Genomic DNA, 19,625 nt, shown 5'->3' with positions numbered 1-19,625 from the left:
TCTGCCTCCCAAGTGCTGGGACTACAGGTGTGCGCCACCACGCCCAGCTGTTTATTATTTTTATGTGTATGCATGTATTGCCTGCAGGTAGGTAAGTGCACCTGTGTCGTGCAGTGCCCGAGGATGTCAGAAGCTGTCGGATCCCCTGGGACTGGAGTTAGCTGCCATGTGGGTGCTGGGATTCGAACCCAGGTCTTCTGCAAGAACAACCAGTGTTCTTAACTGCTGAACTATCTTTCCAGCCGTTTGGGATCCTTTAAATATCCATATGAAGCCAGGTTCGGTGACACACACCTTTCCAGACTCACCTCTCCTTCATGTCCTTCTTTTCTTTCTCTTTGAGACAAGGTCTGTATATGTAGTCTAACCTGACCTCAAACTTGTGAACCTCTTGCCTCAACCTCCTGAGCCTGGAATTATTGGGGCACAGCATAATGCACAGCCCCACTCTCTTAATAGTTGGTTCAAAACTAAGATCTAAACTTTTCATTCACTTTAAAAGATTATTATTATTGAGGGGAGAGGTGTGCCATGACATGGGTCAAATGACAGTTTTGTGGAGTTGATCTCTCCTTCCACCTTTATGTAGGTTCCAGGCATTAAACTGAGGTTGTCAGGCTTGTATGACAAGCACTCTTACCTGCTGAGCCATCTTGAAGGTCCCTAGGTTTTGTTTCTTTGAGATAGGGTCTCATGTAACCCAGGTTAGCCTTGAATTCTATATAGATGGCCAAGTATGGCATTAAACTCATGATCTTGCCTCAGTCTCCCAAGTATTGGGATTACAGGTGAGGCTCACTGTGCCCAGCTCCATTCACTTTTTTTTTTTCCAATTTATTTATTTTTTATAGCATTTTCAAGTGTGAACCTCTGCACACTGTTTCAAGGTCATGTTTTCCTGAGGGAAAGCCTCAGGGCTCTGTCTTACAGCCTGCCTTTACCCTCAGCATCTCTAAACTGCTATGGAGCTGGAGGTGAGGACTGATGCACTCCCCCCTTACTGGCCCAGCTGCCTGAAGAGCAGGACAAAGGCCTCTGGCATTCCCTGTTTGCCTCTCCCAGTGTGGAGCCCCCTTGCTATGAATGAGCTGGGGCTTGGGCCATGGGCTCCTTGGTCTGTTGGACCTGATGTAGAGCCTCCATCTTTTCAGTGGGGCAGGAGGGAGAAGAGAGCCCCTGGCCAGTCTGCCACTCAGCAAGAATCTGGCCTCTGCTTTGTGGAGTTGGCAGGAGACAGGAATACTGAGAAACTGCTCCTCCTAGCAGGTTCCTTAACTTTGAACCAGAGCTGAGGGGAGCAGGAGCCACATCTTCTGGATAACACCCACAGGGTAGTAGACTTACAGGATCTACTTGCCCTTCATATTCTTAACAAGATTTGCCAGGTTTTCTTGTGTAAATGTTGTTTCATTTGCTATATCTTAGTACCACATCCAGACTCTTAAGATGGATGTGAACAGTTTTCACCTGTTCTGTCTGTGGCTGAAGAGAGGCCCCTGGGGCTCCCCAAGTGGATATTCTGCAAGTGAGTCAGTTTTGGTTCCATAACTCTGAAAAATGAAAGGAAGACAGAAATTTTTGGAACTTTGAGGGTTTTGTTGTTGTTTTTTATTGTTGTTTTACTTCAGAGTTGGAGGTGAGGGATGGTGCTGATATTTCCACCTCAGGATCTTAGGAGTTGTTGCAGAGAGGAAGGCTGGATGGGCAGGTCACTCTGGAACTGCCTAGTTTTTAATTTCCCTGCTAGGCTGTGAGACGCTCAGGTACAGGTCCTGCCTTCACATTTATGCCACCTTCAAGATGCAGATGGTACAGTGTGCAGGTATGTGACCGCCTGTTCTTTGCCTTCTCTGCAGGTACTTGTGGCCCTCACAATCTTCATGTGGAAAGCAGAACATCTGTGTGGCAAAGAAGTGGCTCTCTTGGGGATCACAGGACCAAACTCTGTTTGAGTGACACACTGCTCTGTGTCCAGCCTCCATCTCTGCCCCCCCAGGGCCTCTTGTATTGACCATGCCTTTGTCTACCGAGGGCACCCCACCACCCCTGAGTGGCACTCCCATCCCAGTTCCAGCCTACTTCCGACATGCAGAGCCTGGTTTCTCTCTGAAAAGGCCTAGGGGGCTCAGTCGGAGCCTGCCACCCCGGCCCCCCGCCAAGGGCAGCATCCCTATCAGCCGTCTCTTCCCTCCTCGGACCTCAGGCTGGCACCAGCCCCAGCCTCGGAGGGTGTCATTCCTAGATGAAGCCTCAGAAACCCTGCAGAGTCCTGGGTATGATCCAAGCCGGCCAGAGTCCTTCTTCCAGCAGAACTTCCAGAGGCTCAGCCGCCTGGGCCATGGCTCCTATGGAGAGGTCTTCAAGGTAAATGAAGGGATGTCGGAGGACCCTTTTGCCTTGGTCCTCTCCCTGGGTGGGACAGTGTCCTAGACACCCTACCTGTCCTGGCTGATAGCCAACACCCTCCCCTCCCAGAGCTGCCTCATGCACACTGGCCCCTTGTCCAGAGCCTGGCATGGTTTGCAGTAGTTCTATGCTGCCATCTTTCTGCCTGGGGCTAGCTGTGTTGGGGTCCTTGGCTAGTTTTGCCTGGTCTAGAGCTGGCCCCAATGACTACCCTACCCCCTGGGCTGGCATACTCAAAAACTAATACCTGCTGCCCATTATTATATTTTTTCTTAAAATACATTTTCCAATCATTTACATTTTCTTTAAAATAGTAGCTCTCTCTTGCACAGGAACTATCTGAAGGGAATTTTATTTAAAATGCAAGCAGCACAGGCCCTGGATCAGCTCTCCTGTCCAAAGGAAGCTTGAGCATGACAAAGCACACTGAGCCTACTGTTCGGGGACCAGACTTTTCTCTTAGCACTGGGCCCTGATTAGAGTGCACGAGTATGCCCCATCTCCTCCATTGATGGATCTCCAGTGTACCACCCTGCAGTGGATGTTTGTCTAGTTTTGCTGTTGCTTCATACTGAGGTCTAAGAATGACATGAACTCCCATACATATGTGCAATCTTAATAATACATATGTGCATCTGCTGGTTGTCCCTCTATCCTGTCTCTGGGCAACACTTTCCTTCCAGGTGCGCTCCAAGGAAGATGGCCGGTTCTATGCTGTTAAGCGCTCCATGTCACCATTCCGAGGCCCCAAGGACAGGGCCCGAAAGCTGGCTGAGGTAGGCGGCCATGAGAAAGTGGGGCAGCACCCACATTGCGTTAGGCTGGAGCGGGCCTGGGAGGAGGGCGGCATCCTGTACCTGCAGACAGAACTCTGCGGCCCCAGCCTGCAACAACACTGTGAAGCCTGGGGGGCCAGCCTGCCAGAGGCCCAGGTCTGGGGCTACCTGCGGGACACTCTTCTGGCTTTGGCCCACCTGCACCGCCAAGGCCTGGTTCACCTTGATGTCAAGCCTGCCAACATCTTCTTGGGGCCCCGGGGCCGCTGCAAGCTGGGTGACTTTGGGCTGCTGGTGGAGCTGGGTTCAACTGGAGTTGGTGAGGCCCAGGAGGGAGATCCCCGCTACATGGCTCCAGAGCTGCTGCAGAGCTGCTACGGAACAGCTGCAGACGTGTTCAGGTGAGGTTGAGACATGGCAAAGGTCATGGTGGGATGTAGGAGTATCTTCTTGGGGGCTGGTCAGAAGATGGAGAGACTGTCCAACAAAGGAACTCCATCCTGGCACTAAGGGCAGGAGAGCATTCAGGCGTGGGAAGTGTTGCCCCTGCTCACTAGCCAAGGGATCTCCCGAGTAAAAAAGCAAACTCTGGAGCTCCTTTACATAATAGACTAACCATCGCCTTGCAGCTCTATGGCTGTGCTCAATCACAGGGAGAGTAGGGTGCTATGAGGTTGAGGGACCTGCCAAGACCACGGTTTGCTTCTGGGACTGGACTCAGGCACAAGGTTCTAAGCCTACACTGGCAATCACTGCCCTGTCTCAAACAATTGTTATGTCATAATCTTTACAGAATGATAATGCTAATCCTAGTAACCACGGAAACCAAAGTGCATGTCAGTGGGGTTCTGGAGGATCCCACCACTATAGCATGTTGACTGCCTGAGTGTGGGGTCCATACTTCACGAGGTCCTCATCTTGACTGGGATTTACTAGCTCTCTAAGAGGCTATGTGGGATTAGGGTCTGTGTTGCAAGGCCGACTCTGCCCTTTCTGTCCCAATGCCCTCCCAGTCTGGGTCTCACCATCTTGGAAGTGGCCTGCAACATGGAGCTGCCCCATGGTGGGGAGGGCTGGCAGCAGCTGCGCCAGGGCTACTTGCCCCCTGAGTTCACTGCTGGTGAGTGGGGGGGGGCTCCTGGACAGGGCCAGCCACTACCAGTTCCTGTGGCAGGGGGTGGCTTATGGCAGGGGCACCATTGGGCTGAGGGCCCAGTCAGTGCCCTGGCCCCTGACATGGCCCTGCATCATGGTCAGGTCTGTCCTCTGAGCTGCGTTCTGTCCTCATCATGATGCTGGAGCCTGATCCCCAGCTTCGGGCCACAGCTGAGTCCCTCTTGGCTCTGCCCAGGCTGAGACAGCCACGTGCCTGGAATGTCTTGTGGTACATGGCTACAGAAGCCCTGAGCCGAGGTTGGGCCCTGTGGCAGGTAAGTCCTCATGGTGCCAGGCTCCTCACCTGCTCCTTGTCCAGGGGACCTATCTGGCCTCCAGAGGCTCCCTCTTGAACGCAACCTTACAGTCAGGTTGTCCTTGAACTCAGCCTCTCACCTCAGCCTCCTGAGTGCTATAGTTATAGCCACCAGGCTTGGCCTCTGAGGCTCTCTCTTCCTATAGGCCCTGCTTACCCTGCTGTGCTGGTTCTGGCACAGCCTGGCTCATCCTGCCAGCTGGCTGCAGCCTCTAGGCCCTCCAGCCACACCACCTGGCTCTCCACCTTGCAGCCCCCTCCTGGACAGCAGCCTCTCCAGCAGCTGGGATGATGACAGCATAGGGTGGGTGAGAGTCCAGGACACTGGGAGGAAGGGGGGTACATCACTGTGGCCAATGCCACATGGAAAGAGGCCCAGGCCCCATGCAGAGGACTGGTGAATGGGTATCTATTATACCCTGAGGACAAGGACTGACTGTTGGATGTGACTCATTCTGTGTGGGGGCAGCTACAGTGTCTTTATAGCTTTACCCTGTCCAGTAGTGTAGGGCTACAGCATCTCAGTAGAGGCTGCTGCTCAGGGACAAGGCACTGTTCTCCCCTGGATGAATGCCTCCCAGAACCTGGTAAGCCCCTGTCCCAAGAGAACTCCCTTAGTCCCAGGTGTCTGGTGGACACTGAAGAGGGTATAATTAAGAAACTTGCACAGGAAAGCCACACACTCTCATGATTTCCTGCCTTTATAGTACTGTTCCCCTCACTCTGAAGACTCTTTGTGTCACAGAGCAAGTGTCAGAAAAGCTTCCTTTATCAAATGTTCACTTGACATCCAGCTCAGTTGAAGCTGGTATGTTCTGAGAAGGGACAGAAACAGCCTCTGAACATGGTCAGATGGGAGGATTAAAGGTTGTCAGAGTGTACTATTTATTCAACTATGGCCCTATCTCTTCATCAGGCAGAGGGGCCTGGAACCAAGTAGGATCAGAGCTGGTTGTGTCCTACCCTTACCAACCCTCAACACCCTGCTTGTTTCTTGTAGGCCCTCACTGTCCCCAGAGGCCATCCTAGCTCGGGTCTCTAGGAGAACCTCTACCCCTCAGGGCAGGTATATACCAAGGTAAGGAGGTGAGCAAGCCCAGGGCCTAGGGCTGAGCACAGTTGGCTTTGGGATCCAGAATGTTACTCCTTTTCTTCCCTCCCTGAAGGGATGCCCTGGACCTAACTGACATGGACTCAGAGCCTCCTCGGGTTCCCTGCCCCTCATTTGAGCCTCGGAACCTCCTCAGCCTTTTTGAGGACTCGCTAGACCCATCCTGAGCCACAGGCCCAGCCTTTTGCTTTTAACCTCTTACCCTTTACCCATGCCCCCCCCCCCCCGGAAAATTCTATGTCTAATAAAATGTATTGAATCTTGGGAGTATCCAAGATTGCTCATGTGGGAACATAATGCTTCTTGTCCATTTATTGATATCATCCAGGGTCTTAGGCTCCTGGGACGATCTGGCTATAATGTAGGACCCTGCTACAGAGTAGCCTTGGGGTCAGCAGGCTGGAGCCACACACTGTGTAGATATTTCCTGAGCAGACATGTCTCTGGTGGGCAAGTCAGACTGTCAGACCATGGCACTGAAGGTATGCCCTTTAGCCTAGGGGGGCCTGGGTCCAGAGCCACCATTCCACATCTGTGCCTGCCTGCTGCTTGGGAAAAGCAATTGCTCCCCTCAAGTCTCTTAGCCAGATGATATAAGCAGGGCCAGTGCCCACTTGGTCCTGAGAGAAGGGCCTGAGCCTGCTGCCCTGTACCCTGACTGGTCTCTTAGGTAGGAAGGTTAAAATTCTGGCTGCTGAGAGGGCTGGCATGCAGAGCAGAAAGATGGAGGTCAGGAAGCAGGGGCAGAGAGGCTAGTCCAAGAACCCAGGAGGTGCCTTGTGAGAGCAGCAAGATGGGGGTGATGATTCTGGGCTGGCAAACTTGGTAAGTTGACCAAACTTGGAAAGTTGGACTCAACTTTCAGACATCACACCAGAGGTTCTCTGGCCCAACCCTCACAGGTCACATCGGATAAACTGAGGCCTAAAGAAGGATGGTTTCCTTCTAGCTGACAGTGGAAGTACCGTGGAGGAAAGATGGCAGGGACGGGTAGTTGGATTTGAAGGCCTGGATACAAGAGGTTAATCCAAAGAAAAAATGAAGAGAGGAGTGCTCCTGGCTGGGAAGTCCCATGTTCTGGCTCTTCCAGGGAACCAGCCCCTTGTAGACCAGCAGAAGAAGGGAAGGTAGTGGTATTGGTCCCAGGAAGTGGTGGGCAGACTGGTTTGGCAGACAGGAAGCAGCTCAGTCTGGGGGACAGGCATGGTGGGCAGCCCAGAGCAGGTCAGGTACAACACCGGCATGTAGCTGCAGGATGGAGCCCACGCTGAGCAGGTGCATGATCTGGTGGGAGTTGCCCCAGTAGTCAAAGCGGCCAGGCCCCCAGCGCTCTGGTAGACGGGCCACATTCACCAGCCCCCCAAGCAGTGCCAACGCATCCATGCGCAGGTAACAGGGCAAGGAGCCTGGAGCCCCTGAGCCCAGCCCCATTCCACGGGCCCCAAACACCAGCAGGCGGGCCCCAGCTTGCCAACCAAAGGCCCGAAGCCGGGCACTGGTGGAGGGAGCAGTGAGGGCTCTCCAGCCGGCCACACCTGACAGTGCAGTGTAGCCTACCAGGGCAGCTGGTCGCAGCCAGGGCCTACAAGCCAGAGTGCAGTGGATGATGGGCAGGGCTCCTGCAGAAAGAGTGGAGAAGGCACAGTCAAAACCAGTCTGATCTTCCTAACCCAGGGCTCCTACCAGCAGTCCTTGCCTCTATGTTCTTGGGGCCCTGGCTCACCAAGGGTGTTGACAAGGCAGACTCCACACATATCCAGGGCAAGGAGCCGGGTATACACAGGGCTGCCCCCTTGGTGGCACATGAAGAGGTGATACAGCACAGAGGCAGCAGGGGGGACCAGACAGGCCACACAATGTGTACCTCCCAGCCATCCATCCTTGCCCAACTGAGCCCAGGGCATGGTCATTGGCACCAGCACCAGGAAGCCCAGCAGGGCCAGCCCTAGAAGAGAGGGAGAGTTATCCATCAGATATTTTTAGTATAAAGGAAAAGTAACATACAAGGAACCAGTTGAGGCCAGCAAGATGGTTCAGTAAGTAGGAAAAGGCACTTGCTGCCAAACCTGCCAACCTGAGTTTGATCCCAGGATTCCACAGGGTGGAAGAAGAGAACCAACTCTCTCAAGTTGTCTTCCAGGCCTCCAGCATGCAAGCCCTGGCATGTATGTACCCACACAATAAGGAAATATAAACAATTTTAAAGCAAAAGGGGATAAGTCTAGTGAAAACCCAGGAAGGAGCAAGGCAGAGCTCATTACAGCTGCCAGGCAGCACAGGCAGGTCTACAGACTCAGAAAGTCATGGCTCACTGCAGTTCTAGGAAATAGAGACCCTGAGCTCCACTTTGCAGGCAAGGAAACGATTGGAGTAGCCTGCCCCAGCTGAACTCATGGGCAAAGGATGGAAAATGAGCCAGGGCAGCCTAACTCCCAAGTTGTCCTCCCTACTGAAGCTACAGCTGCTCACCACACAGGAGGCCAGACCAAGTCTGTCTGGGCTATCTGAAGAAGCCCCTGTAGGCATGACCTCAGCCTGAGTTCAGAGTAGGACAGGAGGGACATGCTCAGGGCTACTGCACTTTATCAAGGGTCCAGGCAAATGGAGGCTTTGGGCCTTTTTGTTTTCCATAAAGGAAGGCCAGGCAGGGGAAGGCAAGGCAAGAATGAGGGAAAGGGGCTGAAAGGAGCTTATCCCATTTCCACCAGGGGTGTGCCTAGGAGTTTTATTCCTTTCAGCCCAGGCCCTTGGAGATCCCCACTCTTCCAAGGCAGTTGGCATTGCCCTCACAGAGGACAAACTCAGGCATCAGCCCACTCTTGGTGGGGTCTGATGCCACAAAACACCCCCACTCCCGGCCCTGCCCGTTAGGGAAAAGCCCAACACTAACCCAGCTGGCTCTGGTCCCTTCTCCCAGAAGCTGGGGCAGCTCAAGGACGGGCCAGGGCTGTGTCAGCAGAGCTCTACAGGCCTACGGAGGAAGGGCCGGCCCTGGGGGTAGTGGTGCCCAGGGCCACAAAGGCGGAGCCCCACCGTAGGGCTGCGGGAGTGGGGATCTTGGGGCAACCACGCAAGCAGGGGCTTAGGCCGGGGCGGGGCCGGGGCCGGCTTCTCTTCTCAGGCCTCTCCTAGTCTGTGAACGCTAATCTCCAGGACAAATGCTGAGGGTGGGGGTGGGGGCGGAGGACGCTGGAATTACCAAGGGGTCTGACACTAGGATCCTTAACCCCTAGAGCTCAACCGGATTAAGTGGGCCTAGCCTCCCCGCTCTGCTCCCCTCTCCTGCTCTGGGGCCCTGCTAGAAAAACAGAAGCTGGCAATAAGGTTCGGGACAATGGCAGCTTTGTCACCGCGGCTCCCGGCTCAGCCAGGCAGGGACAGCTTGGGACTTGGGCTCAGGGGCCAAGGCACTCACAGGCGGGGCGCCGGCCGAGTGCCGGATGCATTCTGAAGCAGAACGCAGGTTCACCTACCGTGCGTGTAGATATTGCCCAGCTCGTTGTGCAGGTAGAAGAGACTGCGCAGGCAGCCGGAGCCGCTGCTGGCCGGCCGGTAACCGGTCAACACGAACTTATTGAACTGCAGGTGCGGTGGCGAGCTGGCCCAGTCCAGCAGGCGCGGCCCGGCCAGGAACGCCATGGCCTCACGTACCGAAGGCGGCTGCACCCTCCTGCCCCAGGGCTTCCTCTTCAGTGAGGCCGCAGCTCCGGGAAGCTCATCCTGGTTTGCCTCTTCGCCGCCGGGTCGCCCTGCGCGGGGTCAGCAGAGGGTCCCGGCCGGCTCCCCTCCCGCGCTGCGCACGCGCGAGCCCGACGCCTCGGCGCTGGAGAGGAAGCTGGAGACCCGGTACCCGATCGCAGTGCGGCCGGCCGATTGCACCGTGGCAGACGCACCCCGGGTTGAGCTCACGGTGGCCGATGCGGTGGTCAGTCGCTTCGCTGCAGCCCGGAGGACGGGCGCGGCCGCACGCTGGAGGGGACGCCAGGCTCCACCCAGGTTCCTCGCCCCCGCCACCCTGCCTGTGTTTCGCGCGCTGGGTTCCTGACGTTAACATTACCAGGACCAATGGGCGCAGCGGGCGGGGAGCCTCCGCCCCGAGACCGCCCAGGCCTTCTCTTAACATAATATATGCGGCTCCAGCCTTCTTTGCATGGAGTGGCTGTAGGCTTGGGACCCGACGTTCTGGGTCCGGCTGTCTCCACTGGAGTGACCTGGCATCTCGCATCCACCGACATTTCGCACCCCGACTTTCTGAGAGACCCCTAGATCTCCGCACCTTTGGGCACCCACCTCGAATACACTGCCCCGCTACCCAGCCTTCACCCCGCCTGTAGTGTAACACCCCTCAACACCGCAGTCAGACTCTGTCCAAGGTGCTACTAGCTCGGGCCTCTTCGGACAGGTCCAACTGAGTACCCGGGCGCATCCACTTTGGAGGTATCTCAACTGATACCCAAGTCTCGAAAATGCGTGACGCACCTGGAACTTTCGAGAGAGGCCCAGCCCTTCTGTCCAGGCTTCTCCGAGCTTCGGGTTGATACAACCGGCTCCCTATTATCACTCACAAGGCACACGCTCGGCCCTGCCTAAGACCGGCAGGCAGCAGGGGAAAGCCGAAGGGTAGGGGAGAAAGGTCAGCTCTCGTCCCGTCATCCCTGGTGGAGGCTAGAAAGGCGCGCCTTTCGCTTAATTCTACCCACAACCAGCTTCCACCTCCTCTTTCACAGAACACGGATCTCCATCCTCAGTCTTTTCTACATTCCAAAAAGACTCAACCAAGTAAGTCACCGTGTGAACCACCCTTCATTTGCATGGAAATTTGCAACCCTCTTTTCCTACACCCTCATTAGCATAGCTCCTCCCTTACGCCAAGGACTTGCTGACACCTGTACCAAAATGGGCCCTTTATTTTAAGTCTATGGTGGGTCTTTAGACCACTTTTGTTGACCTCTGACCTTTCAGAGGGCAGCAGTCCAGGGCCACACCAAAGAGGGTTTCAGAGAACCCTGAAACCAGACACCACCCCTCACATCAAGGTCCATAGGTTAGGGTCTTGGATGCCTCTTGCTCTTTGGCTTTGACCATCTCTGGACCCCAAGGGTCAGGCCAAGTTCTGACAATAGCGCCGGATGCGTCCTGTCCCATTTCTGGTCTCCCCGAGATGACCAGAGATCGAGCTGCCTTTAAAGGGGCACGAGGCCTTGCGAGGTAGGGTGCCACATAACATCTCAGGTATCCATCTTACAGGCAGAAGGTGTGACAGACCCCAGATGTCCAGGGTCAGAGAGCAGAGATGAGTGAGCGCAAGGAGCTCTGGCTGGAGGCACTCAGGGGCCGGTAACCCGCAGCAGGGCCCTCAGTCTGAGGGTCACCTGGCGCATAGGGCACGGCCACCCCTCGGGGCCGGTGGTACCACACAGCCCAGCTTCTCCCGGGGCCCTGGGAAGGTCCCAAGGCCAGAGGCCCTTTTCCTGGAGCCAGCAGACAGCTCCTAGAGAGGGAGCAGACGTCAGCTGAACCCAGACCCAGTCCTGCCTCCAGCATCCTGCTCTGCCTATAAACCCACGCGCGATTTTCCCAAGCCCTCACCACCTCAGGAATCCCTTCCTAGCTTTGTTCCCTTCTTGGGTTCCAGCTCCCCACCAGAGCCCCCGCACCCCTGGGTATGAGGCATGAGGCACCCAGTGCGGGGTCTGCCTTCAGGCCCTGCCCCAGCGCCCGCACCGTCGGCGCAGCAAACGCAGCAGCGACAGGAGCAGCAGCAGCAGCACGGAGACAGCCGTCACGGTGGAGAAGACCCGAACTGCGGGCACAGGGGCGCGGTGAGGACAGGTCTCGAGGGGCCGCTCCCTGACTCACCCCCAGCTTGCATGCCTGCCTCACCCCCTATCGCAGCCTGTGCAGATCCGGGCTTGGGACTGCAGCTCACGTTAGCCCCCATGGGGTTTTCTGCGGGGCTCTCAGCCGAACCCTCCGGGGCCATGCGGTCCTTCACTGCGTCCTGCAGCCCTGTGGAGAGGGGTGTGAGGCAAGGTGGCTGTACTGGGTTGTGCCAGGTAGACCCAACGACAGGGGGCCGGGGCGGGGCTCACCGCGGTAGGAGACCGCGAAGCCCTGCGCGTGTCCCCGCGCGTCACTGCGGAAGGTGAGCAGCAGCGCAGCAGCACGCAGGCGCAGCGGTCCGGGCGGTGGCGGGTGGCTTCCGTCGAAGGCCAGAAGCAGGTGGTTCGACGAGGCATCGCGTAGCTCCAGACGATCTCGAGAATCAGCCAACTCGAAGAGACGGAAGGTGAGTTCCAGCGCGGCTCCCGTTTGGAGAAGTACCCAGCTGCAGTTCCGGTCTGGGCCATACTCATCCGGAAAATCCGGGGAGTAGATGACACCCTGAGGGGCTGTCCAGTTTCCCTGGCACGAGCCCACAGACACTGTAGGTGGGGCAGAAGGTCAAGATCCGGTGAACAGTGGTGCTTTTCCTTCCGCAGCACAGAGATTCACATGGAAAGACTTCCCTCTCCAGGTAGCCCTCATTGCTACTCCACACACAGGCACCACTCAAATTTCTTTCAATAGGCCCCATATTTGGACAGATCTCTAATCAGGTGCAAGCTGCACCATGAGGATGAGGTTCAGCTTCATGTGCTCTACAGATCTTTCCCTCAATCTCAGTCTCCCCATTTTTGCCCCACTCCAGCATAGGGCTGTCCCAGTTCCACTCCTATTAGGGGATATCAGATCCCACCTAGACTCGACTCCTCATTCTGGCCTGTGTCTTACCTTCATAGATGCCCAGTCGTCCATCACCACCGCACAGCTGGCCTGGGTGGCCAAAACAGATCTGATCACAGTCAGTAGCAGGGGCTGGACGTCCCCGGGCCAGGTCGCTTTCAGAGCCACAGAAGCAGGCATAACCAGCCTCCACACCCGCCAGCTGGGAGCACAGACTGGGTGACCCAAAGGCAGGGATAGTGGATATGGGTGGAGTGGTGGGGTCAGAAGTGGGGATTGGTGAGGTTCAGAAATCGGTGTCAGTGTCAAGTTTTGGCATCAGTGTTGGGAATTGAGTAGGGTCCTGAGGTCAGGGATCACTGGTCTGGGCCCACAAGCAGTACCTGGTAACCCTTCATGCGGCAGAAGCGAAGGCAGACCTGGACTGTGAGCTTTGTGGAGGTACCACTGGGGCCACTGAGAGCTGGGGGTGTCCCAGAGTCCATGAAGCAGCCCAGGTATCCAGGCACTGTGGAGACAGCTAGGTCAGGCTCCCACCTCTGTAAGTGACCCTCCCGGGAAGATTCTGGGTCCACTTACTGTGACAGGTGGGGATGTCACAGTAGCGCCAGTAGATGCCCTCTTCTGTCTCAGCCACATAACACCACGGCTGCACATCACCATCTGGGTTCCTGTGGGTGGGAGGGAGCTGGTCAGGACCCCACCATCCTACTGGTGGTCCATGTAGTGTGAGCACCAAGGCTGTGTAACAGGCCATGCTTCTCTGTCAGCACACATTCTACTTTTCTCTACCTGTTTTTGGACTGAGGGGACAGCAAGAAGTTATTCATTATGGGGAGTCTTGAGTGCTGATCTTAGGTGTTTGACTGTATTAAGACTTAATCTCATGTGAGAACTTTGCAGCCTTATCAATGGATCTCTACCACTTCTTTCTCAAAACCCTTTAAAGAAATGCAAGTGGTGAACCCGAAGCTTTGTGGTTCAGCAGAGAAGGGCCTCTTAGTCCCTGGCTGACACTCCAGACAGAAGCTGTGACTCTGAATGCCTCTTCGTGGATAAGAGATGCTTCTCAAAGAAACCTGTCATAGTCTGCATCAAGGAGCCCCTTGAGGGCCTTGGCCTGATATTTTTGTCCTGGCCCTGTGAAAAATAGTCACCTAAGCCCGACTCCTTTTATGCCAAACTCTTTCCCAAGCCAATTCCCGGCCCTCATTCCTAGTATGAGATAGGCCCCTTCCCTAGATCTTTCCCGGAGGTGGTGTCCAAGCTCCGCTCCGCCCACACTGAGGCCTTGCGTTCTGCCACCACGTGTCTCGCCATGCCCGAAGCGAAGCACAGGCCCATCTCCTCACCTGCAGAAGTTGTGCGCGCCCAGCCCCCAGCGGCCCTGGGGGTCGCTGGCGCTGCTGTAGCTGTGCTGCTGCGTCTGGTCCCAGAAGAGACATGGGCGTCCGGCCCCGCGCGGACCGGTATAGTTCTGATGGCCGCGGTAGTCAGCTCCATTCACCTGGAAGCATTCAGACAGGCCTGCCCGGCAACCGCGGGACCTGGCGAGGTCTGGACGCCCATGGGTCCTCCTCACCTCAACTTCCGCCTGAGTTCCCAGCCAATATCCCTAGTTCCCATCCCCGAGGGGATCCCTGGGCTGCCCAGTTGCTCCAGCCACCTGCTCTGCCGCCTCCCCATCCTTGGGGCCCATCTGGACACACTAGCGCAAGAGGGAGCTGTGACCTTGGCCTGGCCGTCGTGCCTGACTCACCTGGACTGTGCAGACTCCCAGCTGACGCCCCGCGTGGCGGCAGCAGCGGGAAGAAGAGGAGCAGGAGGCCCTGAAGAGGCCGAGTCCCCATTTCCCCCAACCAGAGTGAGGTCGCTTTGGCTGGGACACGGCCTGGGATGCCCCCAGGGTCGTCTGGGGTCTCCCAAGCGACCTGAGGTTGGGGGCGTTGTCTTCTGATCTTCTGTCCTGGTCTTGCTTAGGGCGGCGCTCGCCGGTCTGGGACTGGGCACCTCTGACCCTTGGAGGTGCCTCCCCAACCCCGCCCCCGCTGTCGATTCTCAGGGGTCTCTGGGGGAGGTATCTGGCCGGAGGGTAATCTCAGGCTCTGCTTTGCAGCTCTGGGTGGTGCCTGAGCCGCCACATCGACCTTCTCAAACTGTGTCGCACATTCTGGGTCTCCTTCACCCAAATCTCTAACACGCTGTCTCCTGCCCTCCTGATGTCCCTCTGCAGGTCCCTCCCCTCTTGGTCCCACCCTCCCCCTTGAGGGAAGACTGGAAACCCCGCCCGGGACTGGAGTGCTGGGAGCAGGTCCAGACGCCTCCCACGCCTGCCACCCCCCCCCCCACCCTCAGCGTCCCAGCAGGTCTCCCCACCCCTTCCTTCTCCTCCTGTGGGTTCTAGAGAGTAAAAAGGGGGACAAGCCAGGCTAAAAGACTTCTAGAGGACCCTAAAAAGGGAGATACAGGACTCCCTTCCCGCGGCTACAACTGAGTCTCCCGGGCACCCTCATTCAAGGGCACACGCGCTCCCATGCAATCACCCATTCATTGTAAGACGCTCACGCGCACATCTTCTCTGGAGTCCTCACGCTCCTCCCTCCCCAGGTCTCGCAGCGGCTGGCTTGAAGATGGAAGTGCCACTCTCTGCCTCTGCGAGCCAGGCAAAAATTGTGGACGCTCAGTCCGCGACAGGCAGGGGCAGCTGGTGTCTGGGGAGGAAAGCAGCTGCGCCCCTCGTTCCAACCCGCCTCCTTTCCCTCTTCCATTCCCTCCCCTCCCTAGGACCCCAGCCCAGGCTTTGCGGAGCCTTGTGGTGGAATTCCCCCAGCGGTGCCCCCCACCTGGCAGGGGAGGGGGAGGGGAGCAGGCCCAGGCAGGCGTGGGGGGAAATTCCCCGCCCCCTCCCCCTGAGCTCAACTTCTCTGAGTCCTCTGATCTCCCAGCGCAGCCTGCCTCCGGGGCTTGGGGGGAGGCCAGCGCAGGTGCGTGGGATGGTGGAGGCGGAGGCCAGGGGAGGGAGATGGGGGGGGATTCCTGTACGACCACGCCCTGCCCAGACCCCTTGCCCATCAGACCAGCCTTGATTAGGCCCCTGTATGCCTTGGACCCAGGCTGACCTGATCCAGCTCTTCCAGTCCTGGGCTCGGGACACCTAACTTCAGAAGCAGATGGAGAAGCAAAATGGACACACAGGGAAGATTCTGAGAAGCCAAGGCTTGCATGGCAGTGATTCGGGAGAATCGCCGTGGGGATCTTGCAGTTAGCACCCCAGGCGCAGGCTCTTCGGGACATGTACCTAGGGCTGGGGGCTTTCCAAGGAGATGGGCATGCTGAATTTGTAAGCTAGTGAGGGGCACCTTCTCTCCGAGCTCTCTCAGTGGCCAGGCTGGGCTCCCAGCTGGCACTGTCCCTATCAGAGGTCTCCAGACCTGTAACAAAGGAGCCCCAAGTGGATCTATCTTGAGTGTCCTTTCTCTTTCCTGCTTGAGAGCCAGAGGAAGCTGGGGGCTCTGTGGCCTGGAACCCTGCCCCCAATACAGAAAATGTGAGGGTCAGTCCTGTGGAGGAAGGTGAGGTAAGGAACTGGAATGATCAGGACTTCATATGCAGAGCAGGAATCATGGCAGGGTTGGCTGAGGAACTCCCCCACCTCCCAGGACTGTAGGACTGAAACAACCAGCCACAGTCTGGAGTAGGTCTACCCAGTCCTATCTTCTGCGAAGGGGAAATAGAGGGAGGTAGGTGGAACTCAGTAACCAGGCAGAGACACTGAGATGGAAATGAGTGGGAAGAGTGTCCTTGCCACAAGCTTCACTCAGGGTGGCTTGTGGAACCTTCCAGAAAAAAAGGCCTCACACCCTGCAACCCCCACTTCCCCAGCATTCCACATTCAGCACTGTGCAAGCAGCAGCCTGTCCACACATTCAAGGCCCTAGGGAGCATTTGCATCTCCCCATTCTGCAGACCCAGGGACAGGGGCTCAGAGGTCCTTGGCAACTGTGGGCTCACCAGTTATTAAGTGTGGGAGCCTGCCTTCCAGCATGGTGTGATCCAGGTGCTGGACACTGATGCTGTTCCATCCCACACCACTTCTTTGGGGTTCTCTGACTCCACAGGACCATCTAGATATGGAGAGACACCAGTTGTCCCTCCCTCCTTCCCTCTGTCCCTCCCTGTCTCACTAAGTGAAAGTGGCCCTGGCTGATCTGGAACTTGCTATATAGACCAAGCTGGCCTTGGACTCATAGAGATCCATGTGACTCTGCCTCAAGAGTTCTGGGATTAAAGGTGTGCATCACCACAGCATACCTGCTACTAGTTCTCTTATTTCTTGATCAGAAGTCCAACTGCTGCCTTCTACACCCCTGCTGAGAGCTGATATCCTGGAGCAGTCTCTCCAGTAGCTCTTTTCACTGATGGGGTTGAGGTACCAGAGAAGGAATCAGCCTAGGGTTACCAGTGCCTAAGATCCTGACCCTGGCGGACATAGGATACAGTCTCGGCACCTCCTTGAGGAATAGATTTGTAGGCACAGATCTACCATGTGAGGGTAGTAGAAAGATAAGAACAGAGGACTTGGGCATGGCAGGAGAGACGTGTCCTGAGACTGGGTGGCCCTTGCCCTTTCTTTGAGGTATGATGTCTGATTTCCCCAATTCAGTGTGAAAAGGTGAAAAGGTGGCATTGTCCTAGGACAATGAGGGGCAGAGTCAGTACAGAGGCAGGAGTTGCCTAGTGTGCACTTAAGCTCAGCTCAGCTCTTCCTGAGAGTTCATCAGAGTTAGGGTGAATGGGGCCCCAAAGTTTTGGTCATAACATCCCCTGGTTTCTCATCTGTGATACTGCTACTCCAAGTCACCTTGTACATTGGCACATGGTTCTTTTTGTGTACGTTCTTGGATATAAATTGCCCCTCCCCACCTCACTCTCATCTCAGCATCTTGTCTTCTTGTTCTAGGTCCATGTCCTTTCTCACTTCTGGGCAACTGCACTTGTCTCTTGATGGATCACATCTCCCCTGCATCTTCCTTCACTTGGCTATAGGTCATAAGTGGGTGCTGTTTGCTGCTTGAATCTCAGGAGCCTACCATGACCCTCTCCCACAACTTCCTGAGCCACCTAGCTCCTCTGTCTCCATCATGGCCTGAGGAACTGGGCGAGGGTGGGGCATGGTGTATGGTAGGTGTGCTTGGGAGATATGTGATCAGGCCATGTCACTTCCATGGTAACAGAAGCTGCTGCTGGCTTGTCTTACGAGCTCTGGTCCCAACTGGGCAGGGCTGAGAGTTGCTCAGATGTTGATTTGATTTTGTCTGTCTTCTTTGAGATTCAACACGTGTCTTGAGCTTTCTGGGACTTAGTTTCCCTACCAGGATGCCACCAAATGCCCACAGCTGGAGAAATGGGTGTGGAGCAGTGGTCCAGCAGCTTGGCCCTGCTGGAAGAGGAAGGAGAGTAGCAACCCAGTGCTGGTTACATCTAGCAGCAGCCTCCAGGGAGCACTGGGAGACTCCATTTCTTGAGAACTCTCCTGATTTATTGGAAATTGACATTGCGGGCTAACCCTGAGGGTGGAGTCTCTGCCTGTCTGCCAAGCCCATGAAATTCTTCTGCAGGGCCAGGGAGAGGCTCTGAGTAAGAGCAACAATGGAGCTGAGGCTAGTGGGTCATGCTTGTTTTTAACTGCCCCTCCCTCTCAGGGGGCCTGGAAAGGAAGAGTTTCACTTTCGAAGGATGAGATGGTTAGACAGTTTGGTCATTTGCAATCAGACTAGGCCTACTGGTGCTACAAAGACTGACTGGAGCTTGGAGTCTGGGGGTGTGTGAGGGCTTTTGAGAGGAAGAAGACTGAGAGCCTGGAAGCCTAACAGGTGGGAACTCAACCATGGCCTGGTTCCAGAAGCCTCTGGTTTGCAGCAGAAAGGTGAGAGCCACACCCCATCCAGCTTCCCTTCTTGTCTCCCCAGGCTCCACACTCTATCTCATCTTTTCTCAGGAAGACACTGATGCTGGCTGGGGGCTGCATATGCCTTTGTGGGGGGTCCCCACTGCTGCAGGAGTCTTGGCCCCCCTCACCCTCCTGGCTTTCGTCTGTCATTATCTCAAAGAGGTGCCCTCTCTCTCCCTACCTCATGCCTCTGCCCACAGCCACCTCCCCAGCTCCCTCTCTTCACAATACTCTCTGTCCCAGGTCTGGAAGTCTAAGTGGAGGCTGTGCTGTGCAGGCTGGAGGTGCCCTCATCCTGGGAAGAGCCTGCAGTTTGTTTCCATCCACAGCCCGGAGGAGGGTCAGCTGGGAATCCATTCTTCAGAACCCAGCGGCCCCCAGCTGCCTTCTCCACTATCCCCCTGAGGGTCCCTAGGGTACTGGGACTGCCCCTCAGCTTTGGGTATGAAGAGGACCTCTCCCCCATACTTCAGAGAAAATTATAGTATTTATCAAGTATCCAGCAAGTATTTGAAAAAATATCCATTAATGTGAATAAGGGAATTCATGAAAGCAGGGCAATGTGATGTCAGTGGGGTGAGGGGTGGGTCCTTGTCACACAGATGTCAGGCATGAGGGAAGGGAGATACTAGCAGAAGTGGTTCTGTACCCTGGCCTGTGACATTGAAGTGTTCTTTCCCTGAAACCACCCTGAAGAAGCAGAGGTTCTGTTACTCTACCCTTTCCCATGGGGGTGATGACCCAAAGGAGAGTCATAGTCTAGGGGTAAAGGCCTGGGGTCTTTGAGGGTAGCTGGTGAACCACACAGCAGGCACTGGGAAGCTGCACCTGACCTGGCTCCATCCCCCAGGAGCCTCCCATAACTATTCAAGCAGAGCTCTTAAGAGTTGAGGATCAGTCTGGCTCCTTCCCAGGATCACCCGCAACGTCATCCCTTGCAGTCCCCCTTGCAGTCCCGAGTCTTCCTGTCTCAGCACAGGTAACACAGAATTAGGACCTACTTGAGTACATCTGGGATCCCTGGTTGTGACTACAACCTAGTGGGGCTTTCTGGGCCAGGGCATTGCTGCGGGCATGCCTCCTTGCCCACCTTCCTAGACCCACCTTACTGTGACCTGGGCTCCTAAGAGCCGTAGAGCCGTGTGGTCATTGTTCTGGGCTTCCCCAGGTTGGGGAGGGTAAATT

General features: G+C 55.9%; 3 protein-coding genes across 11 annotated transcripts in view; 1 reads left to right on the top strand and 2 right to left on the bottom strand.

The window, feature by feature from the left end:
- The window catches only part of Pkmyt1 (protein kinase, membrane associated tyrosine/threonine 1), a 9,127-nt gene extending 3,066 nt beyond the window's left edge, over positions 1–6,061 (top strand). For 2 of the 9 annotated variants that reach the window (XM_029569950.1, XM_029569943.1), the window contains exons 3-9: positions 1,857–2,364; positions 3,090–3,583; positions 4,196–4,302; positions 4,440–4,612; positions 4,800–4,957; positions 5,654–5,731; positions 5,820–6,061. In XM_029569950.1, the coding sequence (XP_029425810.1) occupies positions 2,014–2,364; positions 3,090–3,583; positions 4,196–4,302; positions 4,440–4,612; positions 4,800–4,957; positions 5,654–5,731; positions 5,820–5,931 (1,473 nt within the window). In that variant the 5' untranslated portion in view covers positions 1,857–2,013 and the 3' untranslated portion in view covers positions 5,932–6,061. Of the gene's footprint in view, positions 1–1,425; positions 1,526–1,628; positions 2,365–3,089; positions 3,584–4,195; positions 4,303–4,439; positions 4,613–4,799; positions 4,962–5,653 lie in introns of all 9 variants that reach the window. The other 7 variants (XM_029569931.1, XM_029569928.1, XM_029569948.1 and 4 more) reach the window with 6 other exon arrangements.
- Paqr4 (progestin and adipoQ receptor family member 4) lies at positions 6,042–9,788 on the bottom strand. Its single transcript, XM_008845734.3, has 3 exons — positions 9,238–9,788; positions 7,488–7,709; positions 6,042–7,383 (listed from the first exon to the last, which is right to left on the bottom strand). Exons 1-3 carry the CDS (start codon positions 9,401–9,403, stop codon positions 6,950–6,952), a joined length of 822 nt encoding a protein of 273 aa, XP_008843956.1. The 5' UTR covers positions 9,404–9,788; the 3' UTR covers positions 6,042–6,949.
- An 879-nt stretch (positions 9,789–10,667) lies between these two features.
- Kremen2 (kringle containing transmembrane protein 2) lies at positions 10,668–14,703 on the bottom strand. Its single transcript, XM_008845716.3, has 9 exons — positions 14,250–14,703; positions 13,843–14,017; positions 13,070–13,161; positions 12,874–12,998; positions 12,539–12,692; positions 11,857–12,189; positions 11,648–11,773; positions 11,489–11,567; positions 10,668–11,255 (listed from the first exon to the last, which is right to left on the bottom strand). Exons 1-9 carry the CDS (start codon positions 14,338–14,340, stop codon positions 11,045–11,047), a joined length of 1,386 nt encoding a protein of 461 aa, XP_008843938.1. The 5' UTR covers positions 14,341–14,703; the 3' UTR covers positions 10,668–11,044.
- Positions 14,704–19,625: the final 4,922 nt, after the last annotated feature.

This window comes from Nannospalax galili, unplaced genomic scaffold (assembly GCF_000622305.1).
Source record: "Nannospalax galili isolate Female #2095 unplaced genomic scaffold, S.galili_v1.0 scaffold471, whole genome shotgun sequence".
Lineage (NCBI taxonomy): Eukaryota > Metazoa > Chordata > Mammalia > Rodentia > Spalacidae > Nannospalax > Nannospalax galili.
This window is presented reverse-complemented; position numbering and strand designations above follow the sequence as displayed.

Excerpts from the sequence above, each read along its gene's own strand:
- Paqr4 (XM_008845734.3), bottom strand. The coding sequence starts at position 9,403 with ATGGCGTTCCTGGCCGGGCCGCGCCTGCTGGACTGGGCCAGCTCGCCA. Across the intron at positions 7,710-9,237 it reads GGGCAATATCTACACGCACG|GGCTGGCCCTGCTGGGCTTC; the intron begins GTAGGTGAACCT and ends CCTCTCTTCTAG. Across the intron at positions 7,384-7,487 it reads CTGCCTTGTCAACACCCTTG|GAGCCCTGCCCATCATCCAC; the intron begins GTGAGCCAGGGC and ends CTCTTTCTGCAG.
- Kremen2 (XM_008845716.3), bottom strand. The coding sequence starts at position 14,340 with ATGGGGACTCGGCCTCTTCAGGGCCTCCTGCTCCTCTTCTTCCCGCTG. Across the intron at positions 13,162-13,842 it reads GGCGCGCACAACTTCTGCAG|GAACCCAGATGGTGATGTGC; the intron begins GTGAGGAGATGG and ends TCCCACCCACAG. Across the intron at positions 11,774-11,856 it reads CTTCGCGGTCTCCTACCGCG|GGCTGCAGGACGCAGTGAAG; the intron begins GTGAGCCCCGCC and ends CCCTCTCCACAG.